This window comes from Mizuhopecten yessoensis, unplaced genomic scaffold, assembly GCF_002113885.1.
Source record: "Mizuhopecten yessoensis strain PY_sf001 unplaced genomic scaffold, ASM211388v2 scaffold10489, whole genome shotgun sequence".
Taxonomy (NCBI): domain Eukaryota; kingdom Metazoa; phylum Mollusca; class Bivalvia; order Pectinida; family Pectinidae; genus Mizuhopecten; species Mizuhopecten yessoensis.
In genome coordinates, this window is record NW_018408572.1 from 77,800 (window position 1) to 96,101 (window position 18,302).

Consider the following 18,302-nt stretch of genomic DNA (forward strand, 5'->3'; position numbering starts at 1 on the left):
ATATGTCAACACTTCAAATGACTTCTTCTGAATAATCTAAAGGCATAGAATTATGATATTTGGCTGGTAACTGTCACAGATGGAGCCTGACCAAGTTTGCTATTGAAAGTTACCTCGACCTACTTTCAAGGTCACAGGGGTCAAATGTAGCAAAAACTGCAAACAGCTTCTTTTGAAGAAGTGAAAGGCATGGAGTGGTGATATTTAACAAGTAGCTTCCTTGGATGGAGCCCAACAAAATTTGTGAATGGAAATGACCTTTACCTACTTTATCCTATTGCTTTATCTTAATTTAATTTGATATAGAGTATCCTTGGCCCAACATTATTCAATGTTGTAGAAACCATGCCCCCCATCCCAATGGGGACAGGAGAATGAGACCCAATGAAATATAAGGTAATTGTGTGTTGCTGGGAGACAGAGCCAATATTTGGAAATATTTGTACAGTGTAACATTTATTCAATATTTTGCTATAAATATTCATGTGAGCGATACTGGTCCTCTGGGCCTCTCGTTTTATCTGTAAACAATTTGAGGATAAGGTCAAAGATAAAGGTCAGAATAATAAAATGTTTTTTTCTATAAAGGTCAGAATATTGTTTTGTTCACGTATTTGATATTGATTTTCAGTTTAGTTTCTTACAATTATATTTAATATCATCAATAAGCAATTCTAAACAATGGCTTTTAGAGTTTTTTTTCTGTTTAATATTTTGGGCTGAAAAGATCAGAGATTTGATTAATTAATTCTCACATGCATATTAAGTAGGACTTTAGAAAATGTATATTCTTAAAAGACAAATAAAAATTGTAGGGTGACAATAATCAATTTATGATTCACTATCAATTGGTAGTGGTTCCAATTTTAGACAATCGATTATGAATATCTGGAATTCATAAATTGGTGACATGTTATTAAATATGGAGTGCGCTTAAAGACCAAAAGACCCTGCTTGTTTTCCCTGATTATTTCTTTAAGCCGCTGTCATAGCCTGAGGAACAGCCATACATACTGGTGTTTTATGGACTACAGCAGGACCTACTAATTAACAATGAAATGGTGTCAGTAATCGTAATTTACATGATGTTTAAAGATTTTGGGTTATTTTACCCTTTCCCAGGTGATCTTAACTTATTTACTGAAAAAAAGGCCCATAAAAATGATAGAATTTCGAAGTAAAATTTCTATACAAACACTGATTGTGCATCCATCCATCCATCCGTATTAAAAAGGTTGTGTACAAGATATCTCGTGCACCCCCAAAAGAAATATATTTAAACTCTTTCACCCCTATGTAACCTTAGTAGACTCTATCATGCATTGATATGGATGAGTCCATTATCGTCTACAGTGGTGAAAGGGTTACACTTTATATATTATGGTACCATGGAGTTCTATACCCAATTAGATTTGGTGGTCATCTGAGGTCAAGGTTGAAGAGTCATTTGACCATATTAGGGATGGGAACTTAGGTTGACATCATTTCTACAGCCCCTGCTCATTTTGTTTTTTTTACTCATGTTTTGAAGCTCACACAGGGATATATGGGAGTGATATGGTCTTTGAAATGGTTAATCGACTCTCGTCAGAGAAAGGATCAATGAGGCAATTAAACCAGTCAAGTTCCACTAAAAGTGAATGTTAAATAGAACCAAACCACCTGTTTAAAGCTAAGGCTGTTGGATCAATTTTCTGTAATTATTTATATAAATAAAACTAATTACATAAGGATCAATTTTCTGTCATTTTCATATTCATTGATAGACGACAGAAAACCGGTTCAAATAATAGTCAATTTTCTGATCAAAATTTTAATATGTATGGTCATTATGTAATCATGATTTTATAAACTCCAATGTCAGTGTGGAGTAATTGCCACATTGTACAATCACCATCTAATAAATAACGTAACTGGTTTGTTATAACGTACTAAATTAAAAAAACCTGAAACGTGTTTGCTTTAAAGAATGAAATTCTCTTTCATAAAACTTAACACATATAGAGCTTGACATTATAGCCATTAATATGTGTGCATATGAACTATCTATCGTGCCGAAGTAGACCAGAAATTTCTTGTCAGCTTGGTTATATTTATGGATAAAAGTTTTTAATTGATCCACAGGCCAATTAAGAGTTCAAGTGGGCTATTGGTTCTGCTTTGTCTGTTGATCTATGAAAATAATAGATACATATTTTACAAATTTTGTTGAATTGTAATTTGGTAATTTATGACAGATTCCCAGAAAATCGTGTTAAGCTGCTCATACATTGTGATGAGTGACCCTGAGTGAAGGTCACGGCTAAAATAAGTGTGACAGGCTACCTGATACAAGTTAAAGCTGTAATGTAAAGTGTGGAGACTTTATACTGTACTTATCTATAGGGACTGTGAAAAATGCCTTATGGGCACGGGACACAGGTCATTTAAAAAAAAAATCATCGCTACTGTTAGCTATTTATTACTTGGTTGATCAGTGACAGTAAGTAAATAGTGGCGTACTGTATCAGTCGTTTATTCTACCTGTGTAAGTGTCGTACAGGTACAAGTAGTGGACAGACCCAACTACACCTGTCATTGTTGCGTAAACCATTATGGCTATGTATATGTATGTAGGTGTATATGGTTAGAAACTTGTATGGGATATATATATATGGCTCCAGCATTCAACATCAGTGCAGTTCTGTATCACAGTTTGTGTACCATGGTGCTCGGTTAGACACTCCACCTGTCATCAGCTTCACCTGCTACAACAAGTTCGTACCTTCTTAGTTGTGTGAACATTTATAGCTAATACATATTGGAAATTATCAAACCTTTTGGTACGTATCAAATTCTTTATACACCTGACAGTAGATGAGGTTTCACTCTATAATTCAGAGCAATATAATGCTAATTATTATAACACAATGCCATTCAGCTTGTAATTCTCTGTTGAAATAATGACAACCTGGTATGCAAGCATGTTGTTGAGAATTGTATTTATCTATGAAAGGTATTGTACGAAAGTAGAAGTTAAAGTTCTGATAAAAAAAAAGAAGATATTTAAAGGTCTGTCAGTGACATATTTCTCAATATTTTTCTCAAAACTACGTTGAGAATATATACTGGCATGGATTTACTATCAAAGTAGTAAACTGATTTTTTATAGTAGGTGCGAGTTAAGGTTCTGCTCATTCAAATCACCTCCAAGTCACCTCGTGCTAGGAAACTTATCCATAGGACAAATGTTAGTAAAATCAACCATGATCAGTTTATGTGAAGATGGCCTTATCAGTGGTAGCCTAGCCTTCTGTATATATAGTTGTTACTGTTAGGATGTTGGGGAAACCTGTGTAAATATTTATTCATTATATCCCGTAATTAGCACCAAGGGTCAGAGAGGTCTGTACTTATAGGATCCAAACAGGTCAGTCAGATGTAGCCTTGCCCTAGGGCTGTACCGCACTGGACCTTATTTTTCTATGGTGTTTCCAACACAATTAAAATTAGCAAGTTTAATGCATGGATTAGTCTTGGCATAACAGTTATGAGATAATGGTCAGTTGGCATCGTATATTTTTACATTTTATTTTCTCTTATTTAACATCAGATTCTAGTACAAGAAACTTCGTATCATATAATTGCCTCTGAGGTTTAAGTTGTTCATCAGATCATAAAGGAAATTTTAAACTTGTAAAACTTAAATAGAATTTCTACATGCAAGATTGATCACTAGACATCATGTTTTTCTTTCTTTATTAACAAAGGTGAATTAATAAATAACTTGCTAAGTAAAGATCTTAAGTAAAGATTTATGTTTAAAAGTTTATGAATATTCTAACCGATTTAATTTTAATTATAGTGCTTTTGACATGATGATTTTTTTTCTATTAAAACATGCTACTTATTGATCTTGCACAAATTGAACTGCTGTTCAGAAAATTGGAATATGTAATTAGATTATATTAAGCCTGCATTGATCGTCACCTTGGGTCCAACAAGTAATCACTAGGGAGTTTTAGAAGTGTCTGCTAGCATTAACCTTTTGAAATATTTGCTCCAATAGTCAATGTCCGTAATTGTCTAAGATATATTCAGAGCTTCTTTTGCTTGTCAATTTCGTAGCGAAAAGTGCGACAACCAAGGATTGTTAAGAAGAATCATTTAAAACTGGAGATATTCTTTGGATTATATCCTTCACTTTTGGGATTTACCTGGGATTAACCTGTGTGATTTACGAAGACCCCTGCCATCATGAGTTCTGATACAGCTTCAGACTTCGACTGTGGTCCGCTGTCTCCGCATGAAGTATTGCAGCACAAGCAGCGCTTCAAGATTGAAACGGTACGTCACCCTCAAATTTCAGATTTCTTTCATATAGAAATAAATCATTTCACAAAGAGCCATTTTCTGGATCAATTAATTTTACCCAAGTGAAAATCTATATACTGGTTTCACTACAAACTTGAATATTGAACTTAAGACATGAAATGTAGCCAATTAATAATCAGCATTGAATTTTTCACAGCATGCATTACAAGAGCCCCGACATGTCTCAACTCATTCACCCCTGAAGACACATTTGAACTCCTCCAATTCAAAGGTTGGAATAGTTCATTATGAAATTTCAGGGGTGAATGAGTTAAAGCAATTACTGTTATTTCTAAAGTATATTGAATCTTCTTTATACTCACAACATCCCAACCTGGGACCTGCCTCTTGTCTGTCCTGTTTTAAAGTTGTCTGTCCATCTGTCTGCCTCTGTCTGCAGTATACATTACATGCGATATTAAAAACCTTGTGATTTACTGAGAGATTTGAATAATTCATAATGTTTGGTTTATTAATTCAGAATTACCCTAAATGTCTGACATATGATGACCAAAGCCAAGAGATGTAAATGTTAACAGATTTATACATTTATCATATGAATACTTGTTATGCAGTGTCATAAAGTCATCGCATAAATTTTGTTTATGTAACGTGTGTAATATCACTCCGGAAATGGCATCACAATCGAATAGGAACAATCAATATGATGCACATCATTGTGAAGCAGACACAATTTTCACCATTTCAGCGGCTAAGTGCAAATTTTTTGTTTCAGATCACAATTATACAGTTTACTTTGTATTATATGATAAAAAGAATCTGTTATTCTTTTCCCTTCATATTAGATTTATGATGCTCTTTTTGGATTTTTCTTATTTGATTGCCAGACGGCAGCATGAAAAATCCAAAACTTGTATCATGAATCTAATATGAAGGGAAACTTATGACAGATAATAATAATAATAATAATAATAATAATTCAAGGTTCTTATATACCGCTTTATCACAACCTAGTTCGTAGGTCGTCTCAAAGCGGTTCACAAATTATTATCTGTGGTTAATGGGCCAATGCAACCAGCCATTAATATCTTTCTCAACTCCCTGCATGGGGAGTATATATACAACCGGAGCTGCCATTTCGTCACTAACAGCTAACATTCAACAATTCTAGCACTGCCCAACCACATACTCATTTACAGCTGAGTAAACTGGAACAAGCAGAGTAAAGTATCTTGCTCAAACATATAACACATTGCCGTGCTGGACTCAAACCCGCAACCCTTCGGTCACGAGCCCGGCGTCCTACCACTAGACTACCGTGCCTCTATTTATGTCAATGTCTCTGTTTAAAAAGTGCACACTAGGAGCATTATAGCTGTTTTAAGTAGAGAAATGATAAATGGAACTTCTAGGCTCACTGACTCACACTAGGGAGACTGTATGGATACACAGTTTCTGGTGTTTCAGCATATTTACTGACGAGATGTCACGGGTTTAGACATCCCGTGCATCAATTAGTCGTTATTACTGTCCTTCAGCAGGACATCGTATCGTAAACGTTCCTGTCTCTCCAGAAGCACAAATGGGTACTTGCTGGGAAGTACTTTATGTCAGGAAATTTTCGCCGCAGTTAAATTTTCTCTGTTTTGATCCTCTGTAATTAGGGCAAGTTTATCAAGAAACCAAGTAATAGTAATCAGCATACAGATAATTATAGTAATCACGTGAAGGTTGTAATTAACAGGGGTGGAATATACCATTAGATTTTACTAGTGAAGGATGAAAGCTTCCGGTAAAAGACTGGCAGATTCTAGTAGGGAGAATATGAGTATTGATCACTTCGATAAAAAAATAATCATGAAACTCTGACCCTTATTGGTCCATAAGACTTTGAAACAGTCTTTTTGCGAAAAACTCACCTGAATAACAAGGACTATAGTAGCTCCAAAGACAGAAAATAGGTTTCTCTGTAACATTGATAAAGCAAAGTTATCAAACTCTGACCTTATTGGTCCATTAGACTTTGAAACAGTCTTTTTGCGAAAAACTGTCTTTCTGCGAAAAACTCACCTGAGTAACAAGGACTAGTAGCTCCAAAGATAGAAAATAGATGTCTCTGTAACTTTGATAAAGCAAAGTTATCAAACTGACCTTATTGGTCCATTAGATTTGGAAGAAGAATCTTTTGTTAAAACAAAAACTGGCAGCTTCTAGGAGGGATCGAGTATACAGGTCTAAGTCACTTAGATAAAACAAAGCTATCAAAAAGAACGTTAGGCTGTTGGTTGAAGGCTATAGGGAATATTTATGGCTCTCATCATCTCATTGGGAAATGTGATGTTTTTTAGCTCACCATCATCAGATGATTCCTAGTTATATGCATATTGTATTTTGAGACTGATCACAAAACTAAGATGGCCGACAGGCAGCCATCTTTAATTTAATTAGTTTGTTAGCACTGTTTTTGTGAAAGTTCTGGAGGGGTCTTTCTCAAAGTTTACATGAATGGTTCAATGGTTCCTTGTTCCCAATTTCAAATTTTGGTGATGATTGGAAAACCAAGCTCAAATTGGAGGAATCTTTCTTAAATTTCCCATAAGGGTACCTCTTCACTTGTTCTTAGTTACACATATCAAACCATACCAGCAGGCCATCTTGTTACAGTCTAAGTTTGTTATCACTATTTCTCAGAATTTATTTGATGAATTTTTCTCAAATTTGATATGTAGGGTCCCCTTGGTCCTGAGTTGTGCATGTTAACTTTTGAGGTTGACCAAAAGATTGATTAAGATGGGGGACAGGCAAACTGATCAAACATATAAGAGAAAAGATTGAACTGACATATAGAACTAATATTAATGAAGATGGTACAATGGTGGGCGCCAAGATCCCTCTGGGTTAGAATTCTCTTGTTTGTGTGATGAGAACGTCAATGTTTTGATTATGTCCATTAGTGGGCTTTGTTGTTTAGTTGTCACAAACCAAATTCTTGCTTTAAGGCCGTGACATTATTTGGATTTGACCCTAGAATAATGTGTTGTCAATGAATCAGAAGATGCTCACCCTTGCGGAACACCTGGCCCGTATTCATGAAACTATTCTCATGCTCAAGCATGGATTTTGTGCTCAAGCCTCATTTCTTGTTCCATTTATAAATTAATAAAATCTGATCATGTCAATGATTTGGAAAAAAAATTGAAGACACTTAATTAAAGCACATTACTGTTTCAATGTTTGACATGATTAAAGTGAGTTACAAGAAAATTGGTTGGCTTGAGCATGAGTTATCAGGGGCCCACAAAGAGATAATTGCACGACTGTTCTCAAAACATTGTGGCAGATGGCGGTACCCGAGTTTGGCGGTACAACGGGTGCATTTGAACGGTTTCATGAATACAGGCCCTGATCTCATTCTCCTTGTTCTTTTTCAAGGGTCCCCTTGTAAGTCTTTCATTTGTTCATGTTACGCCGTAGTTTTATTCGAGTCAGAGTTTGAATTATGGATTTGTTGACACTTTCATATTCTTTTTTTTTTTTTTTCATCAAACTCTGGCCATTATTGTTTCCCTTGACTAGGAATGCCTACCTTTTTCCTCAAACTTGTCAGAGGTAAAAAAGCTTTTTCAGTCTTGAATCTATTGACTATAGTTTTGAAATGTTAGCTAGTGAAGATGAGACCTGTTTTCTGTTATCTTTGAGATAGATGGGATATGTACAAACTGGGTGCAGCCGGTGAAATTCTCCTCGTGAAGATAAGATATATAACAGGACATGTTGATATAACATCAGAATTAAATTTAAGGTGATGTTGATCGAACGGCAGATGTACCTTATCAGAAGGCATGACATGCTCTCTGACAAATGAACATACAATTACCCATATAGGGTGGTGATGTCCAGGTGAACGTTTCTTTCCTTATTACCTTGATTAGGTGGAAGCCCAGGTAAACAACTGTGTTTCTCACATCAATTAACATCGTACCTCACCGTAGGTTTCAAGTGCTTAAATGTAATCACCAGGGCGCTTATGAACATGGGATTGGCTCTGTGTTTGGAGCAATATATGGATATATATCCTTGATATTTGTTATCATAATCCCAATTTGGAAATATTTGCTTATCTTTTACTATTGTAGCAGAACTGGACTGGGTCGATTGCTTGCTACCAGGTAGCTTAAGTTTTAGAATGTCCGTCTAGAGATTAGGAGCTCGAGGTCCTCAGGGTTCAAATCCCAGTCTGACCGTGCATTTCTTTCTCTTTCCTGTTACAATGGTTCCTGAGATCAACCCTTTTTTCATGTACTGGGTGAATGCTTGGCAAGGGGATATCATACTGAACATGCATTAAATACTCATCTGGATGGGTATTCCATGGGGATGAACTCCTGGCCATTCATTGATCTTTCCAGTCACAATTTGTTATTATGTGGGAAGTTAAAATTGAACAGCAATCACAAGTTTGGCACATACTTTAAGACTTCTCTGAGAACTGTTGTTAGAAAACCCACATACATTTACAAACCTAGAAGTACAGATCTTGTTTAAAACTTTTGTTGTGTTAAGGTAAATCAACAAAAACCTTAAACTATGTAAATCCATACCGTTATGTGAGCATATATGCTGTTTTTGACACTTGATCTTTAATAAATGATTGAATAATGTCACATCTGAACGATTAAGAATACGTCGCAACCTTTTCACTGCTTGTGAGGAACATTATCACTTCATCACGCACAGCCGTTGATGAAACAGGATAACTACAACATGGTTATATAACATACTATTTACAGGTCCATACCCTTAAGGTCAGAGCAAGGGGTCAGACACCAAATAGCCAAGGCTTAAATTTACAGACTGTATACAGTTTTAATTTAGGTATTAAAAGTTTCTGCTGAAATGTTATAGGTTGGTGAATTGATTGGCGCTGGAGGGTTTGTTGCTGCGTATACATGTCTGTGTGGCCAAGGTCAAGGTCACATGAAGCATTATAGTTATACCCTCAAGGTCAAAAGCTATCTGGACTTACATTGTGAGTTCCTGCTTACTTTGTTTTTGTTTTCTAACTCAGAAAAGTGACACGTGATACAATTATTTGTGATTATTGAATTTAAAAAAAAATGAGAACATGCATATCTTTAGAAATGGCAAGAAAGAATTGCTGCCTTAGGATATACAACAAGTGAAGTGTGAACCAGTATATCACCAGCCTAAGTAGAAAACATACTGCTGTTTCTTACTTATAGATACTTATACATATTTCTGATACGGGACCTATACGTAAGAATATATTTCCGATACATAAACGATAGATACTTAAAAATGTATTTTAGATTCGGGGCCTATAGATACAAATGTTATACAGTACAGAGTAGTATATTTCTTATATAGGACTTTTACGTCCTCTTCGTCAGACTCTTAGGTACCAGCTCATTTATCTCGGCTGTCATTTCTAATACATGTATTAAAGTCATTATCTCGGGGGCTGATATTGTATGGATAGTGGTAAACGTGAGTTCTTCTGACCTTCTTGTAGTGGATTACCATAATTATGATAAATGTTTTGACATTATACACTTCAGGTGATTATTTTATGGCCATTTTATGACACCCAAGTGTGTTATAAACGGCCAGGAAGTGGAAACAGATGCTAGGTATTTCCTAGACACTGTGTCCCAGATGAAAAAACGTGCCTAATAAAACCTTGTATAAACATCTTACATGAAAACTTAGTTATAACAAAGTCAATCGAAAACATGTTTAAAACACTGAAAAGATTAAGCTTTGTTATAATGGTAAAATGTGTGATCACTCTTTAACTTGAGTTTTGTTTTGTTTTGTTTTGTTTGAAAATTTAAGTCCCATTAACAATTATAATCATTTAAAGACGACCAAGGATTTTAGGTGGTAGAAGAAAACTGGAGGGCACAGAGAAAACCACTGACCTGTGGCCAGTACCTGGTGACTGCTTCACGTAGGCTTCAAACCCTTGACCCAGTGGTGAAGAGCTAAGATGGTCAGACGCTTTAACTACTTAGTCACCACAGCCTCTCCTTAACTTATAGTTTTAATTACTGTACATTGTATAAAATAACTGTCGTAATGACTTGTGAGCGTTCTTTCATCTAGAAACCTGTGTACATTTTTATTTAAAATGTTTAACCTGTGTAAACTGATTCTTGTCCATTCTAATGGAAATAATCATCCTTTTGCAATGTTTCTCATGATAGACATATTCATCTGGGAACTAAAGCCGCGATTACTTGGTGAAATGATTTAAGTGTAATTGCAGATTAACTCAATTTATAAACAGATTTGACTAAATGCAGGGAAATCTTATTTCCTGAAATTCTGTTTGTAAAGAAGGGTGGGCTTAATGTTGAGCGTGAGCTTTCATTTAGAAAGTAGGATATTTTATGTAACCTGTTTTGTTTAATATATTTCTTTACAAGATACAGGAAACTTTCTTTTTTGTCATATATAACATGAAACATAAGCTCTGAAGAGCTTCGGGAAATTTTGTCTAGTTAATTTATTGCCCTTTGACGGTAAAATCCTTTTTCGTCAAATATTAGATTTACCCTTCACAATTAATTACCTTATATATTATATTGTTTTCAAATGTTTCGTGTAATGATTCACCATCATAACGGAAGGTGAAAAAGGCGAAAATTTAACTGCGGCAAAAAATTCCCCTTGTACAATATTCTGATGACAGAAAACACGCTTTAGGATTTTACAGCCTCACTATGGCTAAGATCTTATGACGGCAATGTTTCGTATAGAAATATATACCCCAATACAACCAGTTTGATTGATGATTAAAGTTATTTTAACTTAAGAAAAAGAATCTCATATATGTCTGTATACCAAGCAAATGCCTTCGGCATTAAAGAGAATTGAATCGTAGTCAACTCTGAATGTATTTGCTTCATTTTATCAATTCTGTTTTAAATGAAGTCTTTTTAAATCCCCCTTACAACTTTTCTTGAATTTTAAATTGCTGAGTATATATGTATTATCCAATTAGCAATCAATAGAAAAACCGCAGTAGGATATTTTTTCGCAGTAGGATTTTTTTTTTTTAAGTAGGTAGCAAGTCGATATTGTGAATGCAAACATCTGCTCACATTGATTTGTCGACGATGTACATATACAGGTTGAGCATATGTAGGACAGGGCCTTGATAATTCTAGCTTTACAGGCAGGTTTATACAGACCGTTGATCATGAGTTGTTCACAAATTTGACTACACCTATATAGACTTAACGAATCTTATTTCAGTGCTGTCGGACACTCAATAAGATAAATATGATCCCCTTCGTTCACAGATCTTCTATGACAAACCAGGGTATAAATTGGTTAAAAATTTGTTGTGTCAGTTTGAGACGGACTGGTTTCAATTCATGACCATAGGAGATTTTTAAAGGTAAATTGCAGGAAAAAACAGATTTTCAAAGGTATCAAATCAGTTCATATCATCTATTTGATAGACGCAGATAAATAGTAGTATCTAGTTACCTGTTGTTATAACTTAGAGATATTGAAAGGATGAAATCTCAAATGTATTCCTGCATGTACACGTACCTACGTGGTGTTTGTTTGAACTTAAATTCTTTTGATTGATTACAAAGTACAATTAAGGATTGAATTCTGTTTTGTTGAGGTTTATGGGGTATAAACCTCAATGGGACTTGAGACAAATTTTATGAACTGCGTAGCAGTTCTTTTTGAATTTGTCTCCAGACCCATTGAGGTTTATACCCCATAGACCTCAACAAAATAGGATTCTATCCTTATATTTACATTCAGAGTGATATTGATACTTGTTTGGATAGTTTCTAAAATATCGGTCTTGTGCAAATCTAACACCACGGAAGGTATCAAAACTTATGACGTCATAACTCACTTTGAGACGTCGTCCTGGTATGATGATTAAGCAAATTAAGATGTAAATTATTTTTTGAATTCAATTGAATACTTCTGACAAAAAATAAATAAAATTAAAACAATCTAAGAATGGAACTACTTCCCGGACTCCGCGGAATAACAGAGTGATCAGGTTGATAATATGCTGATGTATCCATACGCCAACTGAAAAGTTCATTGAAAAATAACCTTTAAAATGTTAAGTAGGTCATATATATATGTATCAGGGAGTCGGGGGTGGTTTTACATTACAATCACCTTTTCTGTTTACACAAGTAGTTCAGACAATTCACTTCAAATTTCACGTTGTTGATGTTTTATAATCAAGCTGGACAAAGGTTTGAACGAGGTCGCTAGACCAAGTGACCCCTAAATGGACAGACATTGACCTTGGTTGAATACAATTATTTAATCTGACTTCATGTTACCACTGGGGTTTACAACTCATTATCTTAGATCTGTTAGAGAATTTCGACCCCAGATCTCAGTGAAGTTAAAAGTTTAAGCACAGGTCTAATGACTTGTTGAAGGACTGTAAAACTTTACAATTCTGGGCACTCCTTTATAATTGATTGTTTTTTTGTTTGTTTTAAAAGCATGAAATATTTTTAAACCTTTTTTTTACTACGTTTAAATATCTCATTTCTCCTAGGCCTACTGGCCAGTGTTTGTTGGTGACAAGATTAATGGCTGGTAAGGGTTTAAAGGATTTGAAGAACTAGTGAGGTTCAAATTGCAGTGGCTGGCTATTATATAGTTTTTGCACATTTTTTTTCTTTTTAGGTCACCTGAGCTTCAGAAAGTATTAGAGGAGATATATAAATCAATTGTGAGGATTTGCCCATCTGTCACTTTAAATTTAATTATTCAAGTGTTTGATCCATTCTCTTAACAATCAGCTGTGACCTCAGAAAATCTTTAGACTATATCTAGTGTAAACTGTCCTCTGATGACCAACAGTCGATAATAAGATGAATTATCTATTGTAGATAGAAAGCTGCATTGTTTTATCTAGTATATAGATATGTGACCTTGAGTATCTTTCGTTAGAGTTCAGCTGGGTTTATACTACTGAGTTCACAAAAGGGTACTTATATATATATATGTACTTAAATATTTTACATGATGCAACAAGATTTGACAAGAGGAATTTGAATACCAGTTTACATGAGGCGACAAGAGTTTACACAAGGCTTAAAGTCCCCTGCAGAATACGATGCTGGTTTCTGTTTAGGAGACATTTAGGAAACCAAAAATAGAGCTGATGTATCTTGCTGCACTGTATTGTAAAAGGCATCTAATGAGGCCCCCCTGCAGATTAGGGTTTTTTCTTCCTTGTCTTCTACTAAGATGACATTGAAGTGACTACAATTGATCTGGCTGCCACTACTTTAACTTTTTGCGGATCCTATTCATTTTCTATCTGTCCTATGTACCTTTTTTCTATCTACTTTCTCTGGCCAGGGGTGTCTCCCTAGACACGTCCCATCCTCGTATGACCCTGGCTGTGGCGAGGACGTTAAAACCGCGACAAACGATTAAACATGGCTACAACAGATGCCGTAGTTGACAAAAGTTCAGAAGAAATTGAATGAGGCTACAAGAGGTTATGTGAGGCTCCTATATAAGACTTTAGGGGAGCCACGTTAACTTTGTGGTCAAGGTGTCTGACTGTTAGTGTTTATGATCACTATAGGCCTCTTCCACTTGTGCGCAGATCCGAGGTCTATGTAGGGCAGTTGAAAAGAAAACATTAAGACTAAATATGTTATTAATACTTTGATGGTAGGCAATTTTATTTGGATAAAATTCTGTGTAGTTCTGCATGCGTAGGTGTTCGGACTGCTGTTGAGGTGGCAGCAGCTTTAATTTTTGGCCTTCTTTCTAAATTCCCACCCATCCTTACTTTCCCAATTTTTTATGTTTAGTTACATTAGTTTTGTTTGTTAAATTGTAAATAATGTAGAATTAGCGCAGTAGGAGGACCATAGTTTAAGTTTAAACTACGGAAACAAATAATGATACTGCTTTATTGTTATTACTGTTTTGAAATTATGTAATGCGCAATAAATCATGGTCTAGCTATGTTCACCCAAACCAATTTGTATGTTGTTCTTTGGGCTTTGCCATACATGTACATGAGATTGGATTAATATACTGTCTGCAGCTGGTGGATGGCTTTTCTCTGGGTACTTCGGTTTTTCTCCACCACCAAAAACTGGCTTGTCCTTATAGGATGATAGTTGTTAACAAAACGTAAAGCTCAAACAAACCGAAACAATAGCTTCGAGTAAGACTTTACATGAGGCTGTAACACTGAACATATGATCGCAATAATTCGTATGAGACTGTCTATGTGAGACAATAGTTTAAGACGACAAAGGTTGATTTAAAAATTAAGATTTTATTTGAGGCTACGGTATATAGAAATAATGATACAATTGATTATAGGAAGTATTAAAACTTGGTCTATGAGAGTTAACTGAAACGTTATTGAGTATAATAAGTATCTTGTAACTGTTAAGAATTTTATAAAAGTAAATTTGTGGACCTGAAAAGTGATATTGATTTCATCTCGGTCAATATTGCTTTCTCATGTTCATATAACCACAGATTCACCTCAACATAGGTAACTGAATGATATATATCAATGGAATGAAATCTACAGAATGATGTTGATACATTCTGGTATTTTAAGAGATTCAATATGTTGAGATGATTATTAACCCTTAGGCTGCTACGCACGACAATAGTCGTTTGAAAAGTCGGGCCGTCAGTGCTACGCACGACAATAGTCGTTTCTCGGTCTGTAGGCATTGATCGGTAGCCAGGAAGTGTGAAGTCGGGTTGTTGCTATACCAAACCCGAACGCGTATAGTAGAAGGCTTCTGATTGGTTGTTTTGTCATTACTTTCGATATTCACGGCAGTGTACCCTAGTATTAACCAAAGGTGTGTGAGAGAATTTCAAATCGAAAAAAAAGTCATAAAAATGGCGGACGTGTAGATTGAAGCGATGAATATGATATTAAACATTTATTCTCCATCGTCACTTGACCTACGATGATAATAAAGGTTTTGAAGGGTTTAGCATGGTTGATGTGGAAATACTTCGGTGTTACATAATGTGTAACTTTCCATTAAACGGCTTTGTGCTCTACGCAAACAGGAAAATATCGGCGGACCGAGGCGCACATGTCGTCTGCAGGTGAGGCCGAATTGAACGTGGACATTGATACGTTTTGAGCCGATTTATTTCTTCAAACTTTTTATCGGTGATTTAATCATAAACTAGACCGTAGCTAAGATATATCTATATGCCGACTGTGACATTAAATTTATTGATTGGCGACCTGAAACCTGTAGCAAATCACATGCAATTCTTGACGAAATACCTGACCTTTTTACCTGAGAATCTCCGTGTAAATATACAGCGTCTTATGTCAAAAATGAAGTTTATAATCTCTGTTATCATTTGCCCTTCACATTTGCGGACAAAAATAATTTTAAAAAGGTCTTCCTCTTGCTTAAATCCGATTAAAAGTTTCACATTTTCTTACCTTTATTACCACCTGTACAGGTAAATACTGAAGCAACTTTAGAATTGAAAACGCTAATATAAACTAGAGACAACAACGAACAATTTTCATATAACTTTTTTTCACATATATAACAAATATTTTCCAAGTTATGCACATTTGAAAAATCAAGTAAATTAATTCAAATTTCAATAATTAATTCAGCAGTGGTGTCCGTTTACATAGAAATCAATGTAGCAGCCTAAGGGTCAAAAGTGTAGCCTTCCAAAAAGATCTAAAATTACGGTTAAATGACAGATAATCAGTGATAATTCATCATCTGAATGATTACTCTGGATTTATTCATGAAGATTTGCAGCTGAAGTTACATCAACTTACTTCAAACCCATCTGTTACTTTTAAGTTTGTCAGGTTTCATATCTAGACAGAATTGTAATTTATGGAAGTGAAAACTACAAGTAAATTATCTCTTGAAGATACATAATTTAACGTATTAATATTCATTAAAAAAGTCTTTTAGACCACGAGCATTTTCAGATTTACTGATTACATTAAATGAGGAACTTCATTTTATATATATCGGAATTTTTTTATTTGGTCAAATATTCATATATTCCAAGTGGCAATATCCATATTTATCTAGCACTTAAAATATCAACTATCACATGAAAAACTTATATTTAATATACAGTGTACTTAAAAAAAGAAGGACTTTTAGCAGCCATTATTTATATATATATATACAAGGTGTATTTACAATTCTTGATAAAGGTTTTACTAACTGCTGATAGGACATGTTTTAATACATCATGTTTAAACTGTATAATCATGGTTATTTAAGGGTTTTAAACACAACTTGATCATTTAGAAACACTCTTATTTAGTGCCATTTACTTGTAAAATACTGAAGATTTTTTTTACAATCTCTCCATTGAAAGAAGGTAACATTACACCTCATTTCTTTTACAAAGTTTGTCAAATTACTTTCAAATGCCATGCTTTATTAGTTTTCAACCTTAATGGAGATGTTATTCCATTCACCTGTTAACATCATCACAGGTCATATTAGGCTAAAATCTGCCAGGAATACATTTTTTTCTTAATTAATAAAGTTTCGTGAAGGTAACCTTTTTAAAATCCGAAATCAATAAATAATGATTAGAAAGAAATCCCATAATAAATGTACAGGTAATGTGATGTGGTTAATTATGAAATGTGAAATGCTACTAATTATGTTACCAGTCAAAAACTTCCAAACAAAATAAGATACACAAGGACTATAATGAACTTAAATAGAGGTACTCAAATTTCATTGAGACCAGTTTTAAAATTTAAAATTGATAAGAAACAATTATAAAGAAAATCCCATAATAAATGTACCTAAAATGTGATGTATTTATGAAATGCTACTAACTATGTTACCAGTTAAAAACTAACAAACAGAATAAGATACACGAGGACTGTTATGAACTTTAATAGAGGTATATATGATCCTAGTAAATCAAACTGTCAGAACAGCTATAGTCTTGTTTGAGGTAATCCATACATGCCATAAATCGTTCGGCATTTATGGTAATCTAACTACAAAACTCCAACTATAGAGGTGAATCCTATTATAGAGGTCATGCACAGAGGTTTAACGATATTTGGCCATGCAATGAATGGCTTGCTGTTTTTAAGGACAATCAAGTAAATTGAAATAAATGACCTTGACCTACATTTAAGTGGATTAAAATCTTGAAAAAACTTCGGAAGAACGGTGAGGCATGGAGTAATGTTCTTTTTTTAAGCTTGCTAGGGTGAAGGGCTATCAAGTTTGTAAAAAATATATATGACCTAAAAAATAAAGGTTGCAGATATCAAAGTTGTTCAAATCTTCAAATGTCTTCAAGTTGTAATGCACAAAACCACACCTAGAATGAGGAAGTTGAAGGGGTTTAGATCTCATAAGTGGCAGGGGGTGATGCTCACACATTGAAAATTGTAGCACTGTAGAAGGAGCCTTGACTCGTTTTGGACCTCCACATACTCTGTAGCGCTCAAACTAAGAGGCATAGTGATGGTCATAGATGGCTGTTCCTGCTGATGTCTGGGGCATGATGAACATATGCATTTCTCAAAATATTACACTGAGGCAGTGTTGTCCTGGGCTGTATTCATGGTAGCTGAGATGTAACAGCAATGTCTGGAGGTAATATGACCACAATTGATCCCACCATTCACCCCTGAAATTTCATGATGAACTTATTCCAACCTTTGAATTGGAAGAGTTCCAATGTGTCTTCAGGGTTGAATGAGTGAAAGCCCCACTCATTACAAGCTTTACCAGAAGTTTTTTTCATAGCCCAGGTTTAACTCATTCACCCCTGAATTTTCGTAATGAACTATTCCAACCTTTGAATTGGAAGAGTTCAAATGTGTTTCAGGGGTGAATGAGTTATACGATGTATGATTGCACTTTGGTGACCTGTATCAGCAACCACGGACAAAATGACTGACTTGAGTTTGGAAGTTTTCTGTATTG

At 34.8% G+C, this 18,302-nt stretch overlaps 1 protein-coding gene across 1 annotated transcript in view; it reads left to right on the forward strand.

Moving 5' to 3' along the window:
• Positions 1-4,221: 4,221 nt before the first annotated feature.
• Positions 4,222-18,302, forward strand: part of LOC110460848 (5'-AMP-activated protein kinase subunit gamma-1-like) — a 331,224-nt gene continuing 317,143 nt past the window's right edge. The window contains exon 1 of the mRNA XM_021514034.1: positions 4,222-4,326. Coding sequence (XP_021369709.1) covers positions 4,237-4,326 — 90 coding nt within the window. The 5' untranslated portion in view covers positions 4,222-4,236. The remainder of the gene's footprint in view (positions 4,327-18,302) is intronic.